The following is a 25,004-nucleotide window of genomic DNA, read 5'->3' on the forward strand; positions in this document are numbered from 1 at the left end:
TCCTTTTGTCATTGTAAATTTACATATAGGGTGTTTCACTTCCTGTGTGACAAGCATATGACTTTTATAAATTGAATTAACTTTATGTGTCCAGTCAACCATAACTGACATAATTTTGTTTTTTTTTTTTGTCGTGATTTTGTCGGAGGTTGGAATTGAACTCGTGGCTCCAAGCTATGAGGCCTTCGTGCTAACCACTCAACCACTGTGCAGCAAAATTAGTAAATGAACATCTTAAATCACTATTTCAAGTTATTTTATTTGCACTTATGGAATATACAATATACAGAACGCTGAACAGAGCTCTGCGTGGGTGGGTAGTGGGTGTGGGTAGGGGGGGGGTTTCCAAAGGGTCGTTCCTCTCAGAGGTACGGCTCGTCTGTGGAGAGCTCCGGCTCCTTGTACACACCCCCGGGGGTCACTGGAGGCTTGGCCGCCACAGCAGCAACTTGGCTGGAAAACAAGAATTTGTAAACAACCCGACATGAACGATATTGATGAGATGATATTGGAGGGACTCGAACATTCACCTGCCAGCAGTGAGCGCCTTCTGTGAAGACATGACGACCATGGGAGGTGTGGACTCTCTGCGTCCATCTCTGGTGAAATAGTAGTTGCTGGCAAACTTGTGGCTCGGCCCGACTGGTAGCTTAGGCGGCGGCTGCGTCCTAGAGGGGGAAGCGTGGCATGACAATAAAGTGACTTCCTGCTCAGTGCAAAGTAAGCTGCAAGATAAATTACCTAAAAAAAGAGGAACTAGAAAGACACATTACTGTCATAGCATCATTAAAATGTCAATTTTGCGTTTTAATATCGTGGCATGATAAAGTGGCTTCCTGTTCAGTGCAAAGTAAGCTGAAAGATTAATTACCAAAAAAAAAAAACAGGAACTAGAAACACACATCACTGCCATGACATTATCACAATGTCAATTTTGCATTTTAATATTGTCCTCTTCATCATTATTATTATTATGACTAGGAAGCGTGGCATGACAACAAAGTGACTTTCTGTTCAGTGCAAAGTAAGCTGTAAGAAAATTACCAAAAAAAAAACACATTATTGCCATAGCATCATCACAATGTCAATTTTGCATTTTAATATTGACCTCTTCATCATTATTATTATGACTAGGAAGCATGGCGTGATAAAGTGACTTCCTGTTCAGTGCAAAGTAAGCTGCAAGGAAATTACAAAAAAAAAAACACATTACTGCCATACATCATCACAATGTCAATTTTGCATTTTAATATTGTCTTCTTCATCATCATCATTAAGACTAGGAAGCGTGGCATGATAACAAAGTGACTTCCTGTTCAGTGCAAAGTAAGCTGAAAGATAAATTAACAAAAAAAAATCTGGAAACACACATTACTGTCATAGCATCATTAAAATGTTAATTTTGCATTTTAATATTGTCTTCTTCATCATCATTATAAGCATGGCATGACAACGAAGTGACTTCCTGTTCAGTGCAATGTAAGCTGCAAAATAAATTACTTCCCAAAAATCAGAAACTCGAAACACACATGACTGTCATAGCATCATTAAAATGTCAATTTTGCATTTTAATATTGTCTTCATCATCATTATTATTATTGTGACTAAGAAGCGTGGCATGACAACAAAGTGACTTCCTGTTCAGTGCAAAGTAAGCTGAAAGATAAATTACCCCCAAAAAACAGGAACTAGAATCACACATTACTGTCATAGCATCATTAAAATGTTAATTTTGCATTTTAATATTGTCTTCTTCATTATTATTATTATTATTATGACTAGGAAGCGTGGCATGACAACAAAGTGACTTCCTGTTCAGTGCAAAGTAAGCTGCAATATAAATTACCTAAAAAAAGAGGACATAGAAACACACATGACTGTCATAGCATCATTAAAATGTCAATTTTGCGTTTCAATATTGTCTTCTTCATCATTATTATGACTAGGAAGCGTGGCATGATAAAGTGACTTCCTGTTCAGTGCAAAGTAAGCTGAAAGATGAATTACCAAAAAAAACAGGAACTAGAAACACACATCACTGCCGTAACATCATCACAATGTAAATTTTGCATTTTAATATTGTCCTCTTCATCATTATTATTATGACTAGGAAGTGTGGAAAAGTGACTTCCTGTTCAGTGCAAAGTAAGCTGCAAGAAAATACCAATAGCATCATGAAAATGTTAATTTTGCATTTTAATATTGTCCTCTTCATCATTATTATTATTATGACTAGGAAGCGTGGCATGATAACAAAGTGACTTCCTGTTCAGTGCAAAGTAAGCTGAAAGATAAATTACCCAAAAAACAGGAACTAGAATCACACATTACTGTCATAGCATCATTAAAATGTTAATTTTGCATATTAATGGGCTTTTAAAGGCTTGGATCCTGTTTTCTATAATGGCTGCCATCAAGAGGATTAATACTCCATACTCCCAAGTGTTTATTTACAATGGTTAACTTCTTCTTACACTTGTCTGACTATGAAGTATTGGTACTTAAGGTTCATCCCCAAAGATAACCACCTTGGGACCAAGTACTCGTCATTGCAGGCATTTTTTAAGGCATTTTATTGTTTTAATGCCATAATAGACATTAATGACAACAGGGGACAGTTAGCGGTATGAAACAATGCACCACTTTTGAATAGTAGAGGAGTTACAACGGCACTTCCGGTTATGTCTCCATCCTCTCAATATGATAAACTCACCTCTTGGCTACCTCTTCGTACCGTAGTTGGAGCTTACTCTGAAGGTCATGCTAAAAAAAATAATAAAACAGAACTACATTAAAAGATTTGTAAAGGGTTTAATAAAGGCCAAACTTACATGCGAAGTCATGAAATACTATCGACGGTCTTCCTAGCAAGCAGACGCTGACCCTTTAGCTGCCTCGTAATTAAACCCGCTCAGCAATAATTGCAATATAAGTCAAAACTATACAATAATAATAATAATGGTCCTGTCCTGGAGTTAAGACGTGTCAAAGTTTAAATGACTTACCCCTGATAGAAAATTTCGAAGCCTTTGAATAATTTTGGTAGCAGTCGCCATGTTTGCTGTTATGAAGGGCACGCGCTTCTTCGCCTCCTTTTGGTAGCCAGTGCGGTTCTCTTACACAATACCGCTACCTGGTGGCGCGGGAGGGTTACTGCATCTTGTATGGATTTAATTTATCTCTCTCTCTCTATATATATATATTTAAAAAAACTTAAAAAATAAATATATTAATATATATATATAAATAAAAAAAATAAAAATAAAAATATTCATACATATTAATTATATTAAATATTAATATATATATGTTATACTAGTCTTCAATGCTTCTGCTATACCCTCCTTTTTTTCAGTGCTTTGGTTCTTTGCAAAAGCTCTGATAAAACATTAAATTATAATAAATTATTATAAATAAAATTTTATTTATTATTAAATAATTAAATAAATGTTTAATGTTAATTTTTATTTTTCAACACAAAATAAAATGGAAAAATAAATAAGCAAATAAAAAAAGAAATGAAACAAGTGAAACAAATTATTTTTTATTTATTATTAAATTATTAAATAAATGTTTAATGTTAATTTTTATTTTTCAACACAAAATAAGATGGAAAAATAAATAAGCAAATCAAAAAACAAATGAAACAAATGAACAAATTAATTTTTATTTATTATTAAATTATTAAATAAATGTTTAATGTTAATTTTTATTTTTCGACACAAAATAAGATGGAAAAATAAATAAGCAAATCAAAAAACAAATGAAACAAATGAACAAATACATTTTTATTCATTATTAAATTATTTAAAAATAACGAATTATTTTTTTATTAATTATATAACTATTATACTATATTAATACGAGATTAAAATGAAACTAGTCATGCAAAATGAAAAACAATTAACTATTATTTTTTTATTATTAATTAACTATTAATTATTATTATTAATTAACTATTAATTGTTATTATTAATTAACTATTAATTATTATTTTCTTTTTTATTATTAATTAACTATTTTATTTTTATTTTTTATTAATTATATAACTATTATACTATATTAATACGAGATTAAAATGAAACTGTTTTAAAAAATACTTTCCTATAATGCATTGTGCTGGAGCAAAGCATTTCATTAATAATAAAAATATATATATATAATTAACTATTAATTATAAATGTTTAAATAAATGTTTAATGTTAATTTTTATTTTTCGACACAAAATAAGAGGGAAAAAATAAGCAAATCAAAAAACAAATGAAACAAATGAATTTTTATTTATTATTAAATATTTAATGTTATTTTTTTAACACAAAATAAGATGGAAAAATAAATAAGCAAATCAAAAAACAAATGAAAAAAATATTTTTATTTATAATTAAATTATTAAATAATCGTTTAATGTCAATTTTTATTTTTCGACACAAAATAAGATGGAAAAATAAATAAGCAAATCAAAAAACAAATTAAATTAAACTTCCATATCAAGGCGGGGGATCCCTGCTTTAAAAGTATGGAAATTACTATAATTAAAAATACGTCAAACACAAGATTGATCCAGGAGAAATACAAATTTGTATTTATTCCAACATGAAAACACAGTACCGGGCGACGGCGCCAATATACCATGCAGTCAAGTATTACGCAATGTGTGCTTTTCTCATGCAGCATGCACTGAACAGAAGAATCCACAGGAGAACACGTGCACGTTTACACTTCAACCCGCCAGTATCACATGTGCCTTTTTGTTACATGTTGACCACAGTTACATACTCAAAATGATTCGATTCTTTAATTGAAGAGTCGAGTATCTTAATTTGAATCTTTTTTTTTTTGGGATGTTTTTGCATTAAGAGATGTAATAATTGAACTCAAATGACCTTTTGCACCATTTAGTGAGATGGTGTAAGGCAGGGGTGGGCAAACTACGGCCCGGGGGCCACATCCGGCCCGCCAAGTGTTTGAATACGGCCCGCCCAATCTTTCCAAAGTATTGAATTTAAAGTCAACATACAACCTGGCATCATGGCCTGAGCCAACCTTTTGATGGTTGTATCAATTTCGTTGTTTGACATGGTCTGTTGTTTACAAAGTGCTCCTGAAAAAAGGGACACAAGCACATAATAATAATAAAAATTAAAATATTTATTATTATATTATTATTATAACTATTATATTAATTATATTAATGCTAATTATTATATTAATTATATATAATAATATTGTTATATTTGCATATTTTACATAATAATAATATAATAATTATTATTTTAATTTTATTTTAATTATTATAATATTTTATTATTTTTAAAAATTTAAATATAAATATAAAATAATAAATAATAATAGCAGATTGCATGACAATTTTACAGATACAATAATACCAGGTGGACTGTTACGTGTAAAATATATAGTCTGCCCCCCCCCCCCCCCCCGAAATTTTGTTATATCAATGCGGCCCGCGAGTCAAAGTTTGCCCACCCCTGCTTTAGTGCAAAGTGTTTTTTTGCAGTGAATTCCTATTATGTTATTTTATTGAGTGTTTTTTTTTAAATTTGCAATGATTCTATACTTTCATGGTAAAAAAAAAAAAAGTCTCCTGCAGAAAAAAAAAACGTAAAAGTATACCAAGAGCCCAACAATCCATTTGTCTTATTCCAAAAAAAAAAAAAAAAAAAAACATGACAACAACCCTGTTTTATACGCACTTGTAAACACATCACAAGTCATTTTCAGCGTGGAGATTTTGCATTAATATTACTGAATTACAAATAAAACGTGTAAATTTAATTTGTGGTATGAAATAAAGTAGTTTTCATTATAGAGTACACACAAAAAAAAAACTGTACAGTACATTATATCGCAGGTTTGTAAACAATTCCATCACACGCTCGGTGCGGACTTGAACACAACATTAAAAGGTTTCCAGTTTGAACTGGAGATGGAAAGGCTTTGGCGTGGGTGTTTAAATCCATATAACCATGACTACATCACTTGGGGGGGGGGGGGGTAAAAGTAAAAGTATCCTCTACTCAATCTTATCCCAATAATGTTACATTAAACAGCAACTTAAGCGATAATCCCTCCTGTTTGCTACTAGTCGTCATTGTCCCCGGAGCGTACCATTCTTGAAAATATACATTTGTACAACACACACACATTTTCCATATTTAGTGGTACAAAATATATTTGTGTACTCCATTGTAAACATCCCGACACTGTTAATGCTAAGTAACACGCACACATATACAAGCTTGTATGAGAATAAACATACAAAATATCATTTATTACGAATATTATGTAAAATACAAGTTGCAAAGAACCTCCATTTTTGGCTTTTTATGGAGCACATCAGAACATAAGAACATCCAAAATCCAAAAAAAAGATGATCCTAACCTCTGAAGATATGCAGATTTTGCTGTGACTTTGCATTCATTCACATAAAAAAACTGTCGTGAGCACGAATCCGTATATGAGCAATTCTATTCTGCAGCCTATAATAATGTCTTTGTGTTGCGTTTATGGAATCCAAAGCAAAAAAAATTTTGCTGGAGCCTATCCCAGCTGTTTTCAGGCGAGAGAGGAGTATACAGGTATACCCTGGACTGGTCGCCAGCCAGCCAATCACAGGGCACATATAGACAAACAACCATTCACACTCACATTCATACCTATGGATAATTTTTGGAGTCGCTAATTAACCTAGCATGTTTTTTTTTGGAATGTGGGAGGAAACCGGAGTACCCGGAGAAAACCCACGCATGCACGGGGAGAACATGCAAACTCCACACAGAGATGGCCGATGGTGGGGAAAGACAAAATAAGAAGCCAAAAAGTTACCACTTCCACACAAAATAGGAGAACTCATTAATTCATTCATTTTCTACCGCTTTTCCTCACAAGGGTCGCAGGGGTGCTGGAGCCTATCCCAGCTGTGCAGCCCTGGTTCAGTATATTTTTCATCAAAATAGTAGTCATGCCAAAATGTCGTGTTGCTGCTGGATGTTCAGAGATATTGTCGTGGGGGTGCATGTTTTTGGAATGTGGGAGGAAACTGGAGTACCCGGAAAAAAAACCCACGCATGCACAGGGAGAACGCATGGGGAAAGAAGAAATAAAAAGCCAAAAAGTTACCACTTCCACACAAAATAGGAGAACTCAATTCATTCATTTTCTACCGCTTTTCCTCACGAGGGTCGCAGGGGTGCTGGAGCCTATCCCAGCTGTGCAGCCCTGGTTCAGTATATTTTTCATCACAATAGTAGTCATGCCAAAATGTCGTGTTGCTGCTGGATGTTCAGAGATATTGTCGTGGGGGTGCATGTTTTTGGAATGTGGGAGGAAACTGGAGTACCCGGAAAAAAACCCACGCATGCACAGGGAGAACGCATGGGGAAAGAAGAAATAAAAAGCCAAAAAGTTACCACTTCCACACAAAATAGGAGAACTCAATTCATTCATTTTCTACCGCTTTTCCTCACAAGGGTCGCAGGGGTGCTGGAGCCTATCCCAGCTGTGCAGCCCTGGTTCAGTATATTTTTCATCAAAATAGTAGTCATGCCAAAATGTTGTGTTGCTGCTGGATGTTCACAGTATCCGAGTGATACTGTTGTGGGGGTGCTGGAGCCTATCCCAGCTGTTTTCGGGCGAGAGAGGCGGGGTACACCCTGGACTGGTGGCCAGCCAATCACAGGGCACATATAGACAAACAACCATTCACACTCACATTCATACCTATGGATAATTTTTGGAGTCGCTAATTAGCCTAGCATGTTTTTGGAATGTGGGAGGAAACCGGAGTACCCGGAGAAAACCCACGGGGAGAACATGCAAACTCCACACAGAAATGGCCGAGGGTGGAATTGAACTCGGGTCTGCGTGCTAACCACTCGACCACCGTGCAGCCCTCTAAAAAAAAAAAAAAGACATGAAACCTGAAATTACAGATGAAGGATTCTGGACATCAACATCTAATGGAAGCTAAACGTGGGGAATAAAAACATTTTGGTCCAGTAACAATTCCCAGCTTTATCAAACTATTTTGTACCACAGCGATTTATTTAAAAATATACATTTATTAAAAAAAAAAAAAAAAAAAAAGGCAAAAAGCACATTTTATGGATACAAAAAAAGTTGAGCCTTGGCTGTTCAACCAACAAGAACTTCCTTCTTCTCCACTTTAGTGCGTGGAGCTTTAGAACGGTAATAAATACGAGCAGCAGCTCCAACAAAAGCTAATATGCTAATATTTACAATACAAAAAATTCAAGTAAAATCTCAAGAGTCTTCCTCCTCCCTCCGAGTGAGACCAGTCGTCACTTTTTCACCTCCTTCACCTCCTTCATCTCCTTCATCTCCTGTCTGCACTCGGGCTTCTCTGCTGAAGGTCCGATTTCAGCGGAAGTGGCTTCTTCCTGATTGCGGCTTTTATTGTGAAGGGGCTCCGCCTGCTGCTGATGTGATGACATGACCGTAAGCTCCTGTTGGGACTCCTCCCCGTCGGAGCACGGCTCCCACTCGTCCTGCTCCTCGCTCTCCGTCGAGCCCTGCACGGCAATCTGGGGCACCAGGGTGAACCTCCTCACGATGGGTCCCGGCGGATCCGATTCCTCGCTGTTTTGGGTTCCAGCGAAAGCCGTCCTGTGCTGCAGCTGGTGTCGGGCTTGGGTTTGAGTCGCGGGTTTGTGGCAGCCGCCGGTGTGGTTGCCGCCGCCGCCCCCGCCGGTGTGGTTGCCGCCGCCGCCCCCACCGCCGCCCCCGCCGCCCCCGCCGCTGTGGTTGCCGCCGCTGTGGCCACCGCCGCTGTGGCCACCGCCGCTGTGGCCGCCGCCGCCCCCGCCGCCCCCGCCGCTGTGGCCGCCGCCGCCCCCGCCGCTGTGGCCGCCGCCGCCCCCGCCGCCGCCCCCGCCGCTGTGGCCGCCGCCGCCCTCGCCGCTGTGGCCGCCGCCGCCCCCGCCGCTGGGGGCGCCGCCGCCCCCGCCCCCCTTCTCCTCCGGTTCGTCGAAGCTCACTTCCTGCACCGCCTCCTGCTTTTTGAAGGAGTCCCTGCGCTCGGAGAGGTTGAGCTTCCGCATCACCACGAGCTGCTCGGAGCGCTCCAGCCCCGAGTCCCACAGCCTCTGGGCACCCAAGTAGCTCCCCAGACGGCTGTGGTCAACCCCGAAATGGGACCCCGACACGGCCCCCTCGGCTTCAAAGTCGACGAGCAGATCCCCTTCGCCGTAAAACGGCACTTCCAGGGTGTGCCTGCGGGGGGTGTACGACTTCTTATCGGCGTGGTAAATCCCAGACAGCTTCTCCGCCGACTGGACTCTCTTGAGGAGCGGCGACCGAGGCGGCTCGGCGCTGCGAGGCCGCACGACGTGTCTGACGATCGTCGGCGGCGACAGGGTTTTGCCGTGGAAGTGGAGCGTCTTGGCGAAGCCCGGCAGCGGCGAGGGCGAGCGCTGTGGAGAAAGCGGCTGTGCCGAGGACGACGAGGAGCAGGCGAGAGGCGAAGGCGGGATGTTGCTGGTCGACTTCCGCCGCCCGACTTTGGTGTAGCGCTGAGTGCTGAGCTTGGAGCCCAAGCCGTGGAGGGAGCTGGGGCGGATGTGGGCCGCGGGGGAACTGGGAGAACTGGAGCAAGGAGACGTGCTCTGAGGAGAATTATTATCTGGGAGGAAAAACCAGTTAATTATTTGAAGTTCTGACGTCGGAAGAACAACAAAGACTCACCAAAGACCTGATGGTCCGGCGCGGGGCTTCGGCAGGGGGTGGAGGGTCCGGGGGAGAGGCTGTGCGTCGGCGATCCTGGAAGACTCTCGCTGGAGGAAACCGAATGGTGGAGCCCCGACGAGAAGCTACGACTGCTGTGCATGACCGTGCTCTGCTTGGAGAGCTTCTTCAAGATGCTGCGTCTCCTAAAGCGTCACAACAAACCAGATCCAGACCAGGTTCCCAGGCCTTACCCCCCGGACACCCGAGCCGGTACCCCGGCAAAATCAACCCATCCCGGGCTCACCTATCGTAGTTATCCCTCCTCCGGCTCTTCTTGCTGCGGCGAGCCATCTTGCCTTTGTGTTTCGTCTTTCGAGCCGGACCGACTTTGATGGACGTGTTCTCCAGGGCGATGGTCTGGAGCGCCACCTTGCTGCCACTCTGCGGGTTTACACATTCGTACAGGGTACCCATTTATTCGGTTGTCACCCCATTGGAAATGACGGGAGGTCATTTGCGGTTTCAGCTTAAGAACTTAATTCATCACACGGCGACTTAACACTCAAAAGTTGCAACTATAATAACTATGTAACTATATTAATTATATTATACTATATTATTTCTACTATGACTCTATTATAATTCTATTATACGATATTAATTATTATATTAACTAATTAATTAACTATTAATTAATAAAAAATAGTTAATTAATAATAAAAAAGAAAAAAATACTTAATAGTTAATTAATAAAAAAATTATAGTTAATTATAATTTTTTATTTTTTTATTTTTTTTTAATTATTAATAAAATGCTTTGCTCCGGCACAATGCATTATGAGAAAATATTTTTTTAAACAGTTTCATTTTAATCTTGTATTAATATAGTATAATAGTTATATAATTCATTAAAAAAATATTAATAGTTAATTAATAATAAAAAAGAAAATAATAATTAATAATAACAATAATAATTAATAGTTAATCATTAATAGTTAATTATTATTTTTCATTTTGCATGACTAGTTTCATTTTAATCTCGTATTAATATAGTATAATAGTTATATAATTAATAAAAAAATAATTAGTTAATAAAAAGAAAATAATAATTAATAGTAATTAATAATAATCAATAGTTAATTCATAATTAAAAAAAATAATTAATAGCCAATTATTATTTTTTATTATAAATTAACTATTATTATTATTATTTTATTATTATTATTCAACTATTATTTTTTATTATTAATTAACTATTAATTATTTTTATTTTATTTTTTTATTAATTATATATACGAGATTAAAATGAAACTGTTTAAAAAAAATATTTTCCTATAATGCATTGTGCCGGAGCAAAGCATTTCATTGGACGAAAAGCGGCACAGAAAATGGATGGCTTTGGCTACACCAGACGAATCCAGAGGGAGGCGCTGCGGGCACCGAATCCTCGGCTTAGATGCATTGAATTATGAGAAAACTTTTTTCTTCCATTTTCAAAATGAGTTGTATATTTCACATAACACATTTTGAGTGTTAAGTCGCTGCGTGATGAGTTTCGTGTTCGTGTTTCGTTGCCAGTTGTACCTTCAACAGGAGCTCAATCATCTCGGTGTGAACCAGGCCTTGCACGGACTCCCCGTTCACATGAGTGATCAGGTCCCCGGTGCGAAGCCCTGCCTGGTAGGCTGGGCTGCCTTCGTCCACACTCTGCAGCAACAACACCGCATGATGACGTCAAAAATAACGAATCAAATAGAAAAAGTCGTACGAGAGCACCCACCGACACCATGTGATGCACCGTGTAGACGTCGCTGTCGCCCATGTAGACGCGGATGGCCTGCACCGTGAAGCCATACTTCTTGCCGGACGTGTGGATGATGATGGGCGGCTTGAAGCTACCGGGACTGAGGGACAGGTCGCGGCTGGGGGAGGAGTCCCGAGAGGAGGGGTTGGAGGACAGTGAACGTGGGGAGATCGGACTGGCCTGGAGGCCAATAGGGGAGTCATCTGAAACGCACGCGAGATCGCAGATTGAATATTTTGTACGACAGATTAATCACAGTTTACAAATTAATTACAACCTTAAAAGCTCATATTCCAAATATACAACATAAGGCGGCCAGAAAGCAAAATTATCACTCCACACTCTTTATTGCTCTCTGGTTCTACCATATCTTACTTATTGTGTGGAAATATGGGATAATAACTATAAAAGCAATCTTCACTGGCTAAATGTACTGCAAAAAAGGCCAGTAAGGATAATTCATAATGCCGCCTACAGAGAACATTCATTCAATGATTTTCTACCGCTTTTTCCTTCCTCACGGGGGGTGCTGGAGCCTATCCCAGCTGTCTTTTGCGCGAGAGGAGGGGTACACCCTGGACTGGTGGCCAGCCAACCAATCACAGGGCACATATAGACAAACAACCATTCACACTCACATTCATACCTATGGATAATTTGGAGTGGCTAATTAACCTAGCATGTTTTTGGAATGTGGGAGGAAACCGGAGTACCCGGAGAAAACCCACGCATGCACGGGGAGAACATGCAAACTCCACACAGAAACGGCCGAGGATGGAATTGAACTCGGGTCTCCTAGCTGTGAAGCCTGTGTGCAAACCACCCGGTCTCTGTGCAGCCCTGGTTCAGTATATTTTTCATCAAAATAGTAGTCATGCCAAAATGTTGTGTTGCTGCTGGATGTTCACAGTATCCGAGTGATACTGTCGCGGGGGTGCTGGAGCCTATCCCAGCTGTCTTCAGGCGAGAGAGGCGGGGTACACCCTGGACTGGTGGCCAGCCAATCACAGGGCACATATAGACAAACAACCATTCACACTCACATTCATACCGATGGACAATTTGGAGTCGCTAATTAACCTAGCATGTTTTTGGAACGTGGGAGGAAAGGAGTATTTTTAAAAATGTAAAAAATTTACAATTTAAAAATATATTTTTTTAAATGTTACAATTTAAAAAAATTTTTTTTTTAAATTTACAATTTAAAAATATATATTTTTTTAAATTTACAATTTAAAAATAACAATTAAAAAAAAAATTACAATTTAAAAATAAAAAATGTAAACAAATTTACAATTTAAAAAAAATGTAAATTTTTACAATTTTTAAAATTAAATTAAAAAAATTAAACTATATTAGGAAAGCAGGAAGTGAACAAATGTAACAGTTAGTGATTGTAAAAGTACCAGATGGAGGGGTAGGATTTAATAAGCTTTGCTTCTTCCTACTCCTTTTGGACATGTGGAACTGGGAACTGATTATGGGATGCATTCAATTGTAATCTGATGCATGTTCAAATGAAATTAAACCATTACCATTACCATTACCATTACCATTACCATTACCAATTCTGATGAATCCCAACCAGTAACCGATGCCGACGTTGTGTACCTGTGGTAATGATGAGAGACAGAGCTGAGACGGAGGCAGACTTGGGAACCTTTCCTCCACAGGGCAGCCTCTGTTTGTCTGGGGTCTCCAGCTGGTTACCAAAGCGTCGGGGGCCAGCCGGCTCTTTGGGGGAGGAGTGTTTGGCCCCGGTGCTGTTGCTGCGTATCCTGATTCGCCGCAGTTTGGAAACGACCACCTCGGCTGCAGGTTAGAGGACCAATGACGTGGCTTAAAAAGACTCACTCAGACCTGAAAAGTTTGTATTTGTATTTACCCTCGTCGTCCGTGGAGACGGCAAAGCGGGGCATCATCTCCAAGCTGTGAGTGCTGCTCATCACCAGGGGGCTGCTGCTCCTTTCAGACTGGGAGGAGCTGGGTGACAGTCGGGGGCAAAGGCTGCGACAATAAAAGACAACAATGGAGGTCATGTCATCTAATGTTTGCATGTTTTTTGCTGTGTAAAAGAAAAGAAAAAAATAAGTAAAAAATAAGTAAAAAAAAAAACATGATTGGTAAAGGATAAAGATGTCAACATGTAAAAACTGTGTTCTTTCTAACAAAGTACAGTGTGTGTACTGTACATAATACCTGTAGTATCATGTAATTATTAACTACTTATGGGTTTTTTGCTGTGTAAAAAATAAGAAAAAATAGTAAAAAAAATAAGGAAAAAAAACACATGGGTTTTTTGCTGTGTAAAAAAAGAAAAAAGTATTGAAAAAATAAGTAAAAAAAAAAACAAAAACATGATGGGTAAAGGAAAAAAAAGTGTAAATATCAAACAATAACATTATGTAATTATTAACTACTTATGGGTTTTTTTGCTGTGTAAAAAATAAGAAAAAATAGTAAAAAAATAAGGGAAAAAACACGATTGGTAAAGGATAAAGATGTAGACATCAAACAACAACATCATGTAATTATTAACTCTTTATGGGGTTTTTTTCTGTGTAAAAGAAAAGAAAAAAATAAGTAAAAAATAAGTTAAAAAAACAATATGATTGGTAAAGGATAAAGATGTAAACATGTAAAAACTGTGTGCTTTCTAACAATGTACAGTGTGTGTACCGTACATAATACCTGTAGTATCATGGAATTATTAACTACTTATGGGTTTTTTGCTGTGTAAAAGAAAAGAAAAAAATAAGGAACAAAATAAGTAAAAAAACAAAAAACAAAAACATGATTGGTAAAGGATAAAGATGTAAACATCAAACAATAACATCATGTAATTATTAACTACTTATGGGTTTTTGCTGTGTAAAAAATAAGTTAAAAATTTGTGAAAAATAAGAAAAAAATAAGTAACAAATGAGCAAAAAATAAGTATAAAAATATGCTGTGAATGCTTAATCATAAATGTGCAGGTATCCACTGAATAGGAACAAAAAAAAAAACGCGTCTTCCAACGTAGACAAACTTGTGCCTACCTGGCCATGCGCCCAGGAAGCCGGGGCTCAAGAACGCCCTCCGCTGGGCCTGCAGAGGGGCTGTGCCCTCCGACCTCCCCGCGCTCCTCTTTGTCCTCGCTGTGGCTGCGGTCGGAAGAGAAGCTCAGGTTGGACGGCGTTGCCAGGTGTTCTGTGCTGCTGTAAACCTGAGAGAGCGGGCGACAAACCGACACACGTCAGTCAGTTTCCTGCTGCTTTTATCAGGACATTCGAGTGCCTCGACAGATCTGGTTTCTGCTTTCATTTCGGAATTTGAGTTATAGGTTATGGCTGCTAACGGTAGCCTGTGTTTATGTTTGGGACTATTTTTAATTGAGCTGCAATAAAAGCCTGTTGCTGTGGAGATCATTAGTCATTATCATTCAAAATGCTTAATGTTATCTATGAAAATAAAAATAAAAATAAAAATAAAAATAAAAATAAAAATAAAAATAAAAATAAAAATAAAAATAAAAATAAAAATAAAAATAAAAATAAAATAAAATAAAATAAAATAAAAATAAAAATAAATAAAAATAAAATAAAAATGAAATAAAAACAAAATAAGAATAAAATAAAAATTAAATAAATAAATAAATAAATAAAAATAAAAATAAAAATAAAAATAAAAATAAAAATAAAAATAAAAATAAAAAATGAAAATAAAAATGAAAATAAAAATAAAAATGAAAATAAAATAAAAACAATGAAAATACAAATAAAAATACAAATAAAATAAAAAATAATTATTAAAAAAATAAATATATTTTTTTACATAATAAGATTAAGATATGCCTTTATTCGTCCCTCAGTGGGGAAATTTGTATTGCACAGCAGCAAGAGTACAGAATCAGTTAAGCAATAATACCTGAGAGAGCGGGCGACAAACCGACAAACGTCAGTTACCTGCTGCTTTTATCAGCACATTGGAGTGCCTCGAAAGATCTGGTTTCTGCTTTCATTACCTTGCTGAAACGATGCGACCAGGAAGCAAACTGCCTTATTTCCAGGGAAGACTCTTCATCATTGGTTTCCTCGTCCTCGTCGGATGCCATATGATGATAACGCTCTGATCGAGCTGAAATGATGCAAAAAAAAAAAACGGTTAATACTTCATAAAAACAACCAAAGCAAATCTCCAAAGCATCTTACTGTCAAAATAGCTGGTATCGTCCTCGGCGTCGAGCTGAGGGATGAATTCAGCTTTCTGTCGTAACAGTCCGTTCCAGTCCAAATCCGCAAAGAAGGCGTGTTGTTTGACCTCGGAGGCGCCGCCTACAGCCAAAACATCATGTTAACATTTGCGTCGTTAAACACAAACGGAAAAAAAGCACCACGTTTTTATGTAACGGTGAGCAGTACCAGTTCCTAGTCTCTCCAGGGGGCTTTGCCTCAGCAGATGGGTGATCATGTCCTGGGCATCAGTTGGGAGGGCGTCGTCTCCTTCAGGCCAAATGATTTCATCTGAAAATGATATGACAAAAAATATGAAAAGCCGATTCTTCTCACAAATGACAGAATTTATTATTTATATTATATTTAGTATTTATATTTATTATTATGATTATCTATTTACAAATGAAATACGTTTGTGGTTAGATCATCGAAAACCTGTTTACAACCTTCTAAATATGGTTTTAAACTTTATTAAAGCCCTCTAGACATCAACTAACATCCCTATAGTCACATTTAAACATTATTAGAGCCCTCTAGGTGTCAACTAACATCCCTATAGTCACATTTAAACATTATTAGAGCCCTCTAGACGTCAACTAACATCCCTATAGTCACATTTAAACATTATTAGAGCCCTCTAGACGTCAACTAACATCCCTATAGTCACATTTAAACATTATTAGAGCCCTCTAGACGTCAACTAACATCCCTATAGTCACATTTAAACATTATTAGAGCCCTCTAGACGTCAACTAACATCCCTATAGTCACATTTAAACATTATTAGAGCCCTCTAGACGTCAACTAACATCCCTATAGTCACATTTAAACATTATTAGAGCCCTCTAGGTGTGAACTAACATCCCTATAGTCACATTTAAACATTATTAGAGCCCTCGGGGTGTGAACTAACATCCCTATAGTCACATTTAAACATCATTAGAGTCCTCTAGGTGTGAACTAACATCCCTATAGTCACATTTAAACATTATTAGAGCCCCTGAGGTGTGAACTAACATCCCTATAGTCACATTTAAACATTATTAGAGCCCCTGAGGTGTGAACTAACATCCCTATAGTCACATTTAAACATCATTAGAGTCCTCTAGGTGTGAACTAACATCCCTATAGTCACATTTAAACATTATTAGAGCCCTCTAGGTGTGAACTAACATCCCTATAGTCACATTTAAACATTATTAGAGCCCTCTGGGTGTGAACTAACATCCCTATAGTCACATTTAAACATCATTAGAGTCCTCTAGGTGTGAACTAACATCCCTATAGTCACATTTAAACATTATTAGAGCCCCTGAGGTGTGAACTAACATCCCTATAGTCACATTTAAACATTATTAGAGCCCTCTAGGTGTGAACTAACATCCCTATAGTCACATTTAAACATTATTAGAGCCCTCTAGGTGTGAACTAACATCCCTATAGTCACATTTAAACATTATTAGAGCCCTCTCGGTGTGAACCAACATCCCTATAGTCACAGTTAAACATTATTAGAGCCCTCTAGGTGTGAACTAACATCCCTATAGTCACATTTAAACATCATTAGAGCCCTCTGGGTGTGAACTAACATCCCTATAGTCACATTTAAACATTATTAGAGCCCTCTCGGTGTTAACTAACATCCCTATAGTCACATTTAAACATTATTAGAGCCCTCTAGGTGTGAACTAACATCCCTATAGTCACATTTAAACATTATTAGAGCCCTCTCAGTGTGAACTAACATCCCTATAGTCACAGTTAAACATTATTAGAGCCCTCTAGGTGTGAACTAACAACCCTATAGTCACATTTAAACATTATTAGAGCCCTCTAGGTGTGAACTAACATCCCTATAGTCACATTTAAACATTATTAGAGCCCTCTAGGTGTGAACTAACATCCCTATAGTCACATTTAAACATTATTAGAGCCCCTGAGGTGTGAACTAACATCCCTATAGTCACATTTAAACATTATTAGAGCCCTCTAGGTGTGAACTAACATCCCTATAGTCACATTTAAACATTATTAGAGCCCTCTAGGTGTGAACTAACATCCCTATAGTCACATTTAAACATTATTAGAGCCCTCTCGGTGTGAACCAACATCCCTATAGTCACAGTTAAACATTATTAGAGCCCTCTAGGTGTGAACTAACATCCCTATAGTCACATTTAAACATTATTAGAGCCCTCTAGGTGTGAACTAACATCCCTATAGTCACATTTAAACATTATTAGAGCCCTCTAGGTGTGAACTAACATCCCTATAGTCACATTTAAACATTATTAGAGCCCCTGAGGTGTGAACTAACATCCCTATAGTCACATTTAAACATTATTAGAGCCCTCTAGGTGTGAACTAACATCCCTATAGTCACATTTAAACATTATTAGAGCCCTCTAGGTGTGAACTAACATCCCTATAGTCACATTTAAACATTATTAGAGCCCTCTAGGTGTGAACTAACAACCCTATAGTCACATTTAAACATCATTAGAGCCCTCTCGGTGTGAACTAACATCCCTATAGTCACATTTAAACATTATTAGAGCCCTCTGGGTGTGAACTAACATCCCTATAGTCACATTTAAACATTATTAGAGCCCTCTAGGTGTGAACTAACATCCCTATAGTCACATTAACACTCTTATTACCCAAAAAAATAAATAAAATAAAAATAAAAATAAATAAAAATAAATAAAAAAAATAAAATTGAAATAAATAAAATAAAAATTAAAATAAAAAAAATAAGAATAAAAATAAATAATACAAAAAATAAAACAAATATATATATATACAAAATAAGAAAATTTAAAAAATAATAAAATAAAAATAAAAATAAAATGAAAATTTTTAACCTGAAAATCGTTGTATTTCAGAATGTTAATAGACCAAATCAACCATACAACAGCATGGTTTATTCATATATTTCTGATAAAGCGTGATAAGAGTGAAGAGTGACGACTGTGCATCGTTTTCTGCTCACCGCTGACCACCTGGCCAAACAGCTCCTCTGGAGTGTCGCCGAAAAACGGAACACATCCCACCAAGAACTCGTAGAGGATGATCCCCATGGCCCACCAGTCTACGGGCTTTCCATATCCCTGCCTGAGAATCACCTCCGGGGCGATGTACTCTGGAGTGCCACACACCTGAACACACCAAACACGCCCCCCCCCCAAACAGAAAACATTTAGAAAAAGAAAAACAAATACCAGATGTTGCCAACTTTTCGCCGTCCGACCTGCTTGTCAACAAACTCTCTGGTGTCTTTCTCGATGTGACCCTCGTAGAGGTTGGTGGTCATGTTCATCAGGCCGATTTTTGACAGGCCAAAGTCTGTCAGCTTGATGTGACCCATGGATGTGATCAGCAAACTGTTGGGGGGGCGGGGGATTACATCAATCACATTCAAATAATCATTTACTTCTATAGCTACTGTGGTACATACAAAGTAAATATATGGTATATGGATACTGGTTCAAAGTAATATGGTAATGGTTTTATTTCATTTGAACATGCATCAGATTACAATTGAATGCATCACATAATCAGTTCCCAGTTCCACATGTCCAAAAGGAGTAGGAAGAAGCAAAGCTTATTAAATCCTACCCCTCCATCTGGTACTTTTACAATCAGTAACTGTTACATTTGTTCACTTCCTGCTTTCCTAATATAGTTGTTTTTATAGTTTTTTTATTTTAGTTTATTTCATTTTATTATTTTAGTTTTTCATTTCAATTGAAATTCAAATTTGAAATTCAAATTTGAAATTCAAATTTTAATTTCAAATTTTAATTTCAAATTTTAATTTAATTTTAATTTAATTTAATTTTAATTTAACTCCACACTGAGATGGCCGAGAGTGGAATTGAACTTGGGTCTCCAAAATTAAAATTTTAATTTAGAATTTAAAATTTGAATTCAAATTAGATTCAATTTAAAATTTTGAAGACCCAAGTTCGATTCCACTCTCGGCCATCCCAGTGTGGGGTTTGCATGTTCTCCCTGTGTTTTTTTATTTTAGTTTATTTCATTTTATTATTTTAGTTTTTCATTTCAATTGAAATTCAAATTTTAATTGAATTTTAATTGTAATTGTAATTTTAACTCCACACTGAGATGGCCGAGAGTGGAATCGAACTTGGGTCTCCAAAATTAAAATTAAAATTAAAATTAAAATTAAAATTAAAATTAAAATTAAAATTAAAATTAAAATTAAAATTAAAATTAAAATTAAAATTAAAATTAAAATTAAAATTAAAATTAAAATCCACACTGAGATGGCCGAGAGTGGAATCGAACTTGGGTCTCCAAAATTAAAATTAAAATTTAGAATTCAAATTAGATTTAAATTTATATTTTGGAGACCCAAGTTCGATTCCACTCTCGGCCATCCCAGTGTGGAGTTTGCATGTTCTCCCCGTGCATGCGTGGGTTTTCTCCGGGTACTCCGGTTTCCTCCCACATTCCAAAAAAACATGCTAGGTTAATTAGCGACTCCAAATTGTCCATAGGTATGAATGTGAGTGTGAATGGTTGTTTGTCTATATGTGCCCTGTGATTGGCTGGCTGGCCACCAGTCCAGGGTGTGTACTCACTTGTCGGGTTTTAGATCTCGGTGTACTATGCCATAATTGTGAAGGTACTCCAGAGCCAGGACGGTTTCAGCAAAGTACATCCTTGTCATTTCCACAGGTAGTGGACCCATGTTCTTCAATAGGTTGGCACAATCTCCACCTTCAAAAGGTATTGAACCACAATTATTAATTATGAACTATTTAGAATCCCCCCCCCCCCCTTGATGTTAAGCTTCTGTTTGATTCCCTCTTACCTTCCACATACTCCATGACCATGCAGAGGTGACGTCTCGTCTCGAAAGAACAAAACATGGACACGACGAAGGGGTTCTCGGCAAAAGTCAAAATGTCTCTCTCCACAAACGCCTGCTGGATTTGGTTCCTCAGGACCAGGTTCTGACGGTTTATCTTCTTCATGGCAAAGCGCTGGCGGGTCTCCTTGTGGCGGACCAGATACACGGCCCTGTCAAACATCAGGATTTTGTATTAGATAATAATAATAATAATAATAATAATACCCCCCATGAGAGTTATATAATAACTGAGACCAAGGGGGGAATAGAACAGGAAGTAGAAACAATCCTCTTACCCGTAGGCCCCGTTACTGATGAGTTTAATGGTCTCAAAATCACTCTCTAAAGGTTTCCGCCGTGTTGGGGTCACCGCCTGGGGGGTTTTATTCTACAGGGAAAGCAGAAACAGGAATATTCCTCAAAAAACATGTTTTTGATATCATGACATTCATATTTTTAACTTACCTTTTATACATTTTAAGAAATTTTAGTTTTTGTGTTACTACCCCAACCTTCCATAAGTGGGTCAAAAATGACCCGGTCAGGTTGTTTTCTTGAAATATTGTCCTAATGAAAATTTTTCACCATTTCATATTCCAGGTATTCCTCAAAAAACATGTTTTTAATATCATGCCATTCACATTTTTAACTTACCTTTTATACATTTTAAGAAATTTTAGTTTTTGTGTTACTACCCCAACCTTCCATAAGTGGGTCAAAAATGACCCGGTCAGGTTGTTTTCTTGAAATATCTTTGTAATTGAAATTTTTTATCATTTCATATTCCAGGTATTCCTCAAAAAACATGTTTTTGATATCATGCCATTAATATTTTTAACTTACCTTTTATACATTTTAAGAAATTTTAGTTTTTGTGTTACTACCCCAACCTTCCATAAGTGGGTCAAAAATGACCCGGTCAGGTTGTTTTCTTGAAATATCTTCGTAATGAAATTTTTTTATCATTTCATATTCCAGGTATTCCTCAAAAAACATATTTTTTATATCATGGCGTTCACATTTTTAACTTACCTTTAATACATTTTAAGAAATTTTAGTTTTTGTGTTACTACCCCAACCTTCCATAAGTGGGTCAAAAATGACCCGGTCAGGTTGTTTTCTTCAAATATCTTCATAACGAAAATTTTTTATCATTTAATATTCCAGGTATTCCTCAAAAAACATGTTTTTGATATCATGTCATTCATATTTTTAACTGACCTTTTATACATTTTAAGACATTTTAGTTTTTGTGTTACTACCCCAACCTTCCATAAGTGGGTCAAAAATGACCCGGTCGGGTTGTTTTCTTGAAATATCTTTGTAATTGAAATTTTTTATCATTTCATATTCCAGGTATTCCTCAAAAAACATGTTTTTGATATCATGCCATTAATATTTTTAACTTACCTTTTATACATTTTAAGAAATTTTAGTTTTTGTGTTACTACCCCAACCTTCCATAAGTGGGTCAAAAATGACCCGGTCAGGTTCTTGAAATATCTTCATAACGAAAATTTTTTATCATTTAATATTCCAGGTATTCCTCAAAAAACATGTTTTTGATATCATGCCATTCATATTTTTAACTGACCTTTTATACATTTTAAGAAATTTTAGTTTTTGTGTTACTACCCCAACCTTCCATAAGTGGGTCAAAAATGACCCGGTCAGGTTGTTTTCTTGAAATATCTTCATAATGAAAATTTTTTATCATTTCATATTCCAGGTATTTTAAAAAAAACATATTTTTGATATCATGCCGTTCACATTTTTAACTTACCTTTTATACATTTTAAGAATTTTTTGTTTTTGAGTTTTTCCCATATTTAGAGGGCTTTCATGATGTTTAAAATTGTATTTAGAAGCTAATAAACAGGTTGTCTATGACTTATATGTGGTATTTTGTCTTATTATGTCGACTATATTGGGTAATAGGAGTATAAAGACGACTGTGGGGTGTTATTTCATGTTTAGAGGGCTTTCATAATGTTTAAAATTGTATTTAGAAGTTGGTAAACATGTTTTCTATGTCTTATGTGTCGTATTTTGTCTTATTATGTCAACTATATTGGGTAATAGGAGTATAAAGATGACTGTGGGGTGTCATTTCATGTTTAGAGGGCTTTCATAATGCTTAAAATTGTATTTAGAAGTTGGTAAACATGTTTTCTATGTCTTATTTTGTCTTATTATGTCGACTATATTGGGTAATAGGAGTATAAAGATGACTGTAGGGTGTCATTTCATATTTAGAGGGCTTTCATAATGTTTAAAATTGTATTTAGAATTTGGTAAACATGTTTTCTATGTCTTATGTGTCGTATTCTGTCTTATTATGTCGACTATATTGGGTAATAGGAGTATAAAGATGACTGTGGGGTGTCACATTGACTCACTTCCACGTCCGGCTCCGTGGACACAGAGGGACTGTAATCATACTGGTCAAGGTGCACCATGTCTACAAATAAAACAAAAAAAACAAGACTAAGTCAAATGCGTCTATGATGTACGTATTATATTACAGCAATTATCTCGAAAAGGTTTGCCCTTTTTTTTTATACCTTCTAAAAGGTCTCTCGTCAGGCCCAGCTGGTTTATGATGTATCGAGGGATGTCCGATTTGATTCCCTGGCCGACTTTGGCGTGACCTTCTGCTGCTTCAAGCAGGTGGTAGAACTCTTCTGGATCAAACTCCTGCAAAAAAAAAATAAAATAATAATAATATTTCATTTGAACATGCATCAGATTACAATTGAATGCATCCCATAATGAGTTCACAGTTCAACATGTCCAAAAGGAGTAGGAAGAAGCAAAGCTTATTAAATCCTACCCCTCCATCTGGTACTTTTACAATCAGTAACTGTTACATTTGTTCACTTCCTGCTTTCTTTTAACCCTTAGATGTCAGGTTGTTTTCTTGAAATATCTTCGTAATGAAATTTTTTTAATCATTTCATATTCCAGGTATTCCTCAAAAAACATGTTTTTGATATCATGCCGTTCACATTTTTAACTTACCTTTTATAAATTTTAAGAAATGTTAGTTTTTGTGTTACTACCCCAACCTTCCATAAGTGGGTCAAAAATGACCCGGTCAGGTTGTTTTCTTGAAATATCTTTGTAATACATTTTTTTTAATCATTTCATATTCCAGGTATTCCTCAAAAAACATATTTTTGATATCAGGCCGTTCACATTTTTAACTTACCTTTTATACATTTTAAGAAATTTTAGTTTTTGTGTTACTACCCCAACCTTCCATAAGTGGGTCAAAAATTACCAAGTCAAGTTGTTTTCTTAAAATATCTTCATAATGAAAAATTGTTATATTTCATATTCTGGATTTTCCTAAAAAACATGATTTTGATATCATACCATTCACATTTTTAAGTAATCTTTTATACATTTTAAGAAATTTTAGTTTTTGTGTTACTACCCCAACCTTCCATAAGTGGGTCAAAAATGACCCGGTCAGGTTGTTTTCTTGAAATACAGTGGGGCAAAAAAGTATTTAGTCAGCCACCAATTGTGCAAGTTCTCCCACTTAAAAAGATGAGAGAGGCCTGTAATTTTCATCATAGGTACGCTTCAACTATGAGAGACAAAATGAGAAAAAAAAATCCAGATAATCACATTGTTTGATTTTTAAAGAATTTATTTGCAAATCATGGTGGAAAATAAGTATTTGGTCACCTACAAACAAGCAAGATTTGTGGCTCTCACAGACCTGTAAGTTCTTCTTTAAGAAGCTCCTCTGTCCTCCACTCGTTACCTGTATTGATGGCACCTGTTTGAACTGGTTATCAGTATAAAAGACACCTGTCCACAACCTCAGACAGTCACACTCCAAACTCCACTATGGCCAAGACCAAAGAGCTGTCAAAGGACATCAGAAACAAAATTGTAGACCTGCACCAGGCTGGGAAGACTGAATCTGCAATAGTTAAGCAGCTTGGTGTGAAGAAATCAACTGTGGGAGCAATTGTGAGAAAATGGAAGACCTACAAGACCACCGATAATCTCCCTCGATCTGGGGCTCCACGCAAGATCTCACCCCGTGGGGTCAAAATGATAACAAGAACGGTGAGCAAAAATCCCAGAACCACACGGGGGGACCTAGTGAAAGACCTGCAGAGAGCTGGGACCATATTAACGAAGGCTACCATAAGTAACACACTCCGCCGCCAGGGACTCAAATCCTGCAGTGCCAGACGTGTCCCCCTGCTGAAGCCAGTACATGTCCAAGCCCGTCTGAAGTTTGCTAGAGAGCATTTGGATGATCCAGAAGAGGATTGGGAGAATGTAATATGGTCAGATGAAACCAAAATAGAACTTTTTGGTATCAACTCAACTCGTCGTGTTTGGAGGAGAAAGAATGCTGAGTTGCATCCAAACAACA

At 36.9% G+C, this 25,004-nt stretch overlaps 2 protein-coding genes across 2 annotated transcripts in view; both read right to left on the reverse strand.

Moving 5' to 3' along the window:
• Positions 1-239: 239 nt before the first annotated feature.
• ndufa7 (NADH:ubiquinone oxidoreductase subunit A7) lies at positions 240-3,112 on the reverse strand. The gene is made up of 4 exons (XM_058073473.1): positions 3,006-3,112; positions 2,714-2,763; positions 531-668; positions 240-453 (listed from the first exon to the last, which is right to left on the reverse strand). The coding sequence occupies exons 1-4, from the start codon at positions 3,054-3,056 to the stop codon at positions 363-365; spliced, it is 330 nt and encodes a 109-aa protein (XP_057929456.1). The 5' UTR covers positions 3,057-3,112; the 3' UTR covers positions 240-362.
• Positions 3,113-6,153: 3,041 nt separating this feature from the next.
• Positions 6,154-25,004, reverse strand: part of LOC131129447 (microtubule-associated serine/threonine-protein kinase 3-like) — a 65,968-nt gene continuing 47,117 nt past the window's right edge. Inside the window, exons 11-29 of the mRNA XM_058073031.1 lie at positions 23,167-23,299; positions 23,002-23,063; positions 20,899-20,990; positions 20,564-20,772; positions 20,331-20,469; positions 18,974-19,106; positions 18,716-18,881; positions 15,910-16,011; positions 15,700-15,822; positions 15,513-15,625; positions 14,548-14,714; positions 13,392-13,513; positions 13,118-13,318; positions 11,483-11,709; positions 11,287-11,409; positions 10,008-10,144; positions 9,722-9,906; positions 8,937-9,659; positions 6,154-8,666 (exon numbers count right to left, since the gene is read on the reverse strand). Of these exons, the coding sequence (XP_057929014.1) occupies positions 8,320-8,666; positions 8,937-9,659; positions 9,722-9,906; positions 10,008-10,144; positions 11,287-11,409; positions 11,483-11,709; positions 13,118-13,318; positions 13,392-13,513; positions 14,548-14,714; positions 15,513-15,625; positions 15,700-15,822; positions 15,910-16,011; positions 18,716-18,881; positions 18,974-19,106; positions 20,331-20,469; positions 20,564-20,772; positions 20,899-20,990; positions 23,002-23,063; positions 23,167-23,299 (3,504 nt within the window). The 3' untranslated portion in view covers positions 6,154-8,319. The remainder of the gene's footprint in view (positions 8,667-8,936; positions 9,660-9,721; positions 9,907-10,007; positions 10,145-11,286; positions 11,410-11,482; positions 11,710-13,117; positions 13,319-13,391; positions 13,514-14,547; positions 14,715-15,512; positions 15,626-15,699; positions 15,823-15,909; positions 16,012-18,715; positions 18,882-18,973; positions 19,107-20,330; positions 20,470-20,563; positions 20,773-20,898; positions 20,991-23,001; positions 23,064-23,166; positions 23,300-25,004) is intronic.

The sequence above is a fragment of the Doryrhamphus excisus genome, chromosome 5, assembly GCF_030265055.1.
Source record: "Doryrhamphus excisus isolate RoL2022-K1 chromosome 5, RoL_Dexc_1.0, whole genome shotgun sequence".
Taxonomy (NCBI): Eukaryota; Metazoa; Chordata; class Actinopteri; order Syngnathiformes; family Syngnathidae; genus Doryrhamphus; species Doryrhamphus excisus.

Bases quoted from the DNA above. Each gene is read 5' to 3' on its own strand.
- ndufa7 (XM_058073473.1), bottom strand. From the start codon at position 3,056: ATGGCGACTGCTACCAAAATTATTCAAAGGCTTCGAAATTTTCTATCA. The intron at 669-2,713 runs GTGAGTTTATCA...TTCCCCCTCTAG, and splicing joins TACGAAGAGGTAGCCAAGAG to GACGCAGCCGCCGCCTAAGC. The intron at 454-530 runs GTGAATGTTCGA...CTTGTTTTCCAG, and splicing joins AAGGCGCTCACTGCTGGCAG to CCAAGTTGCTGCTGTGGCGG.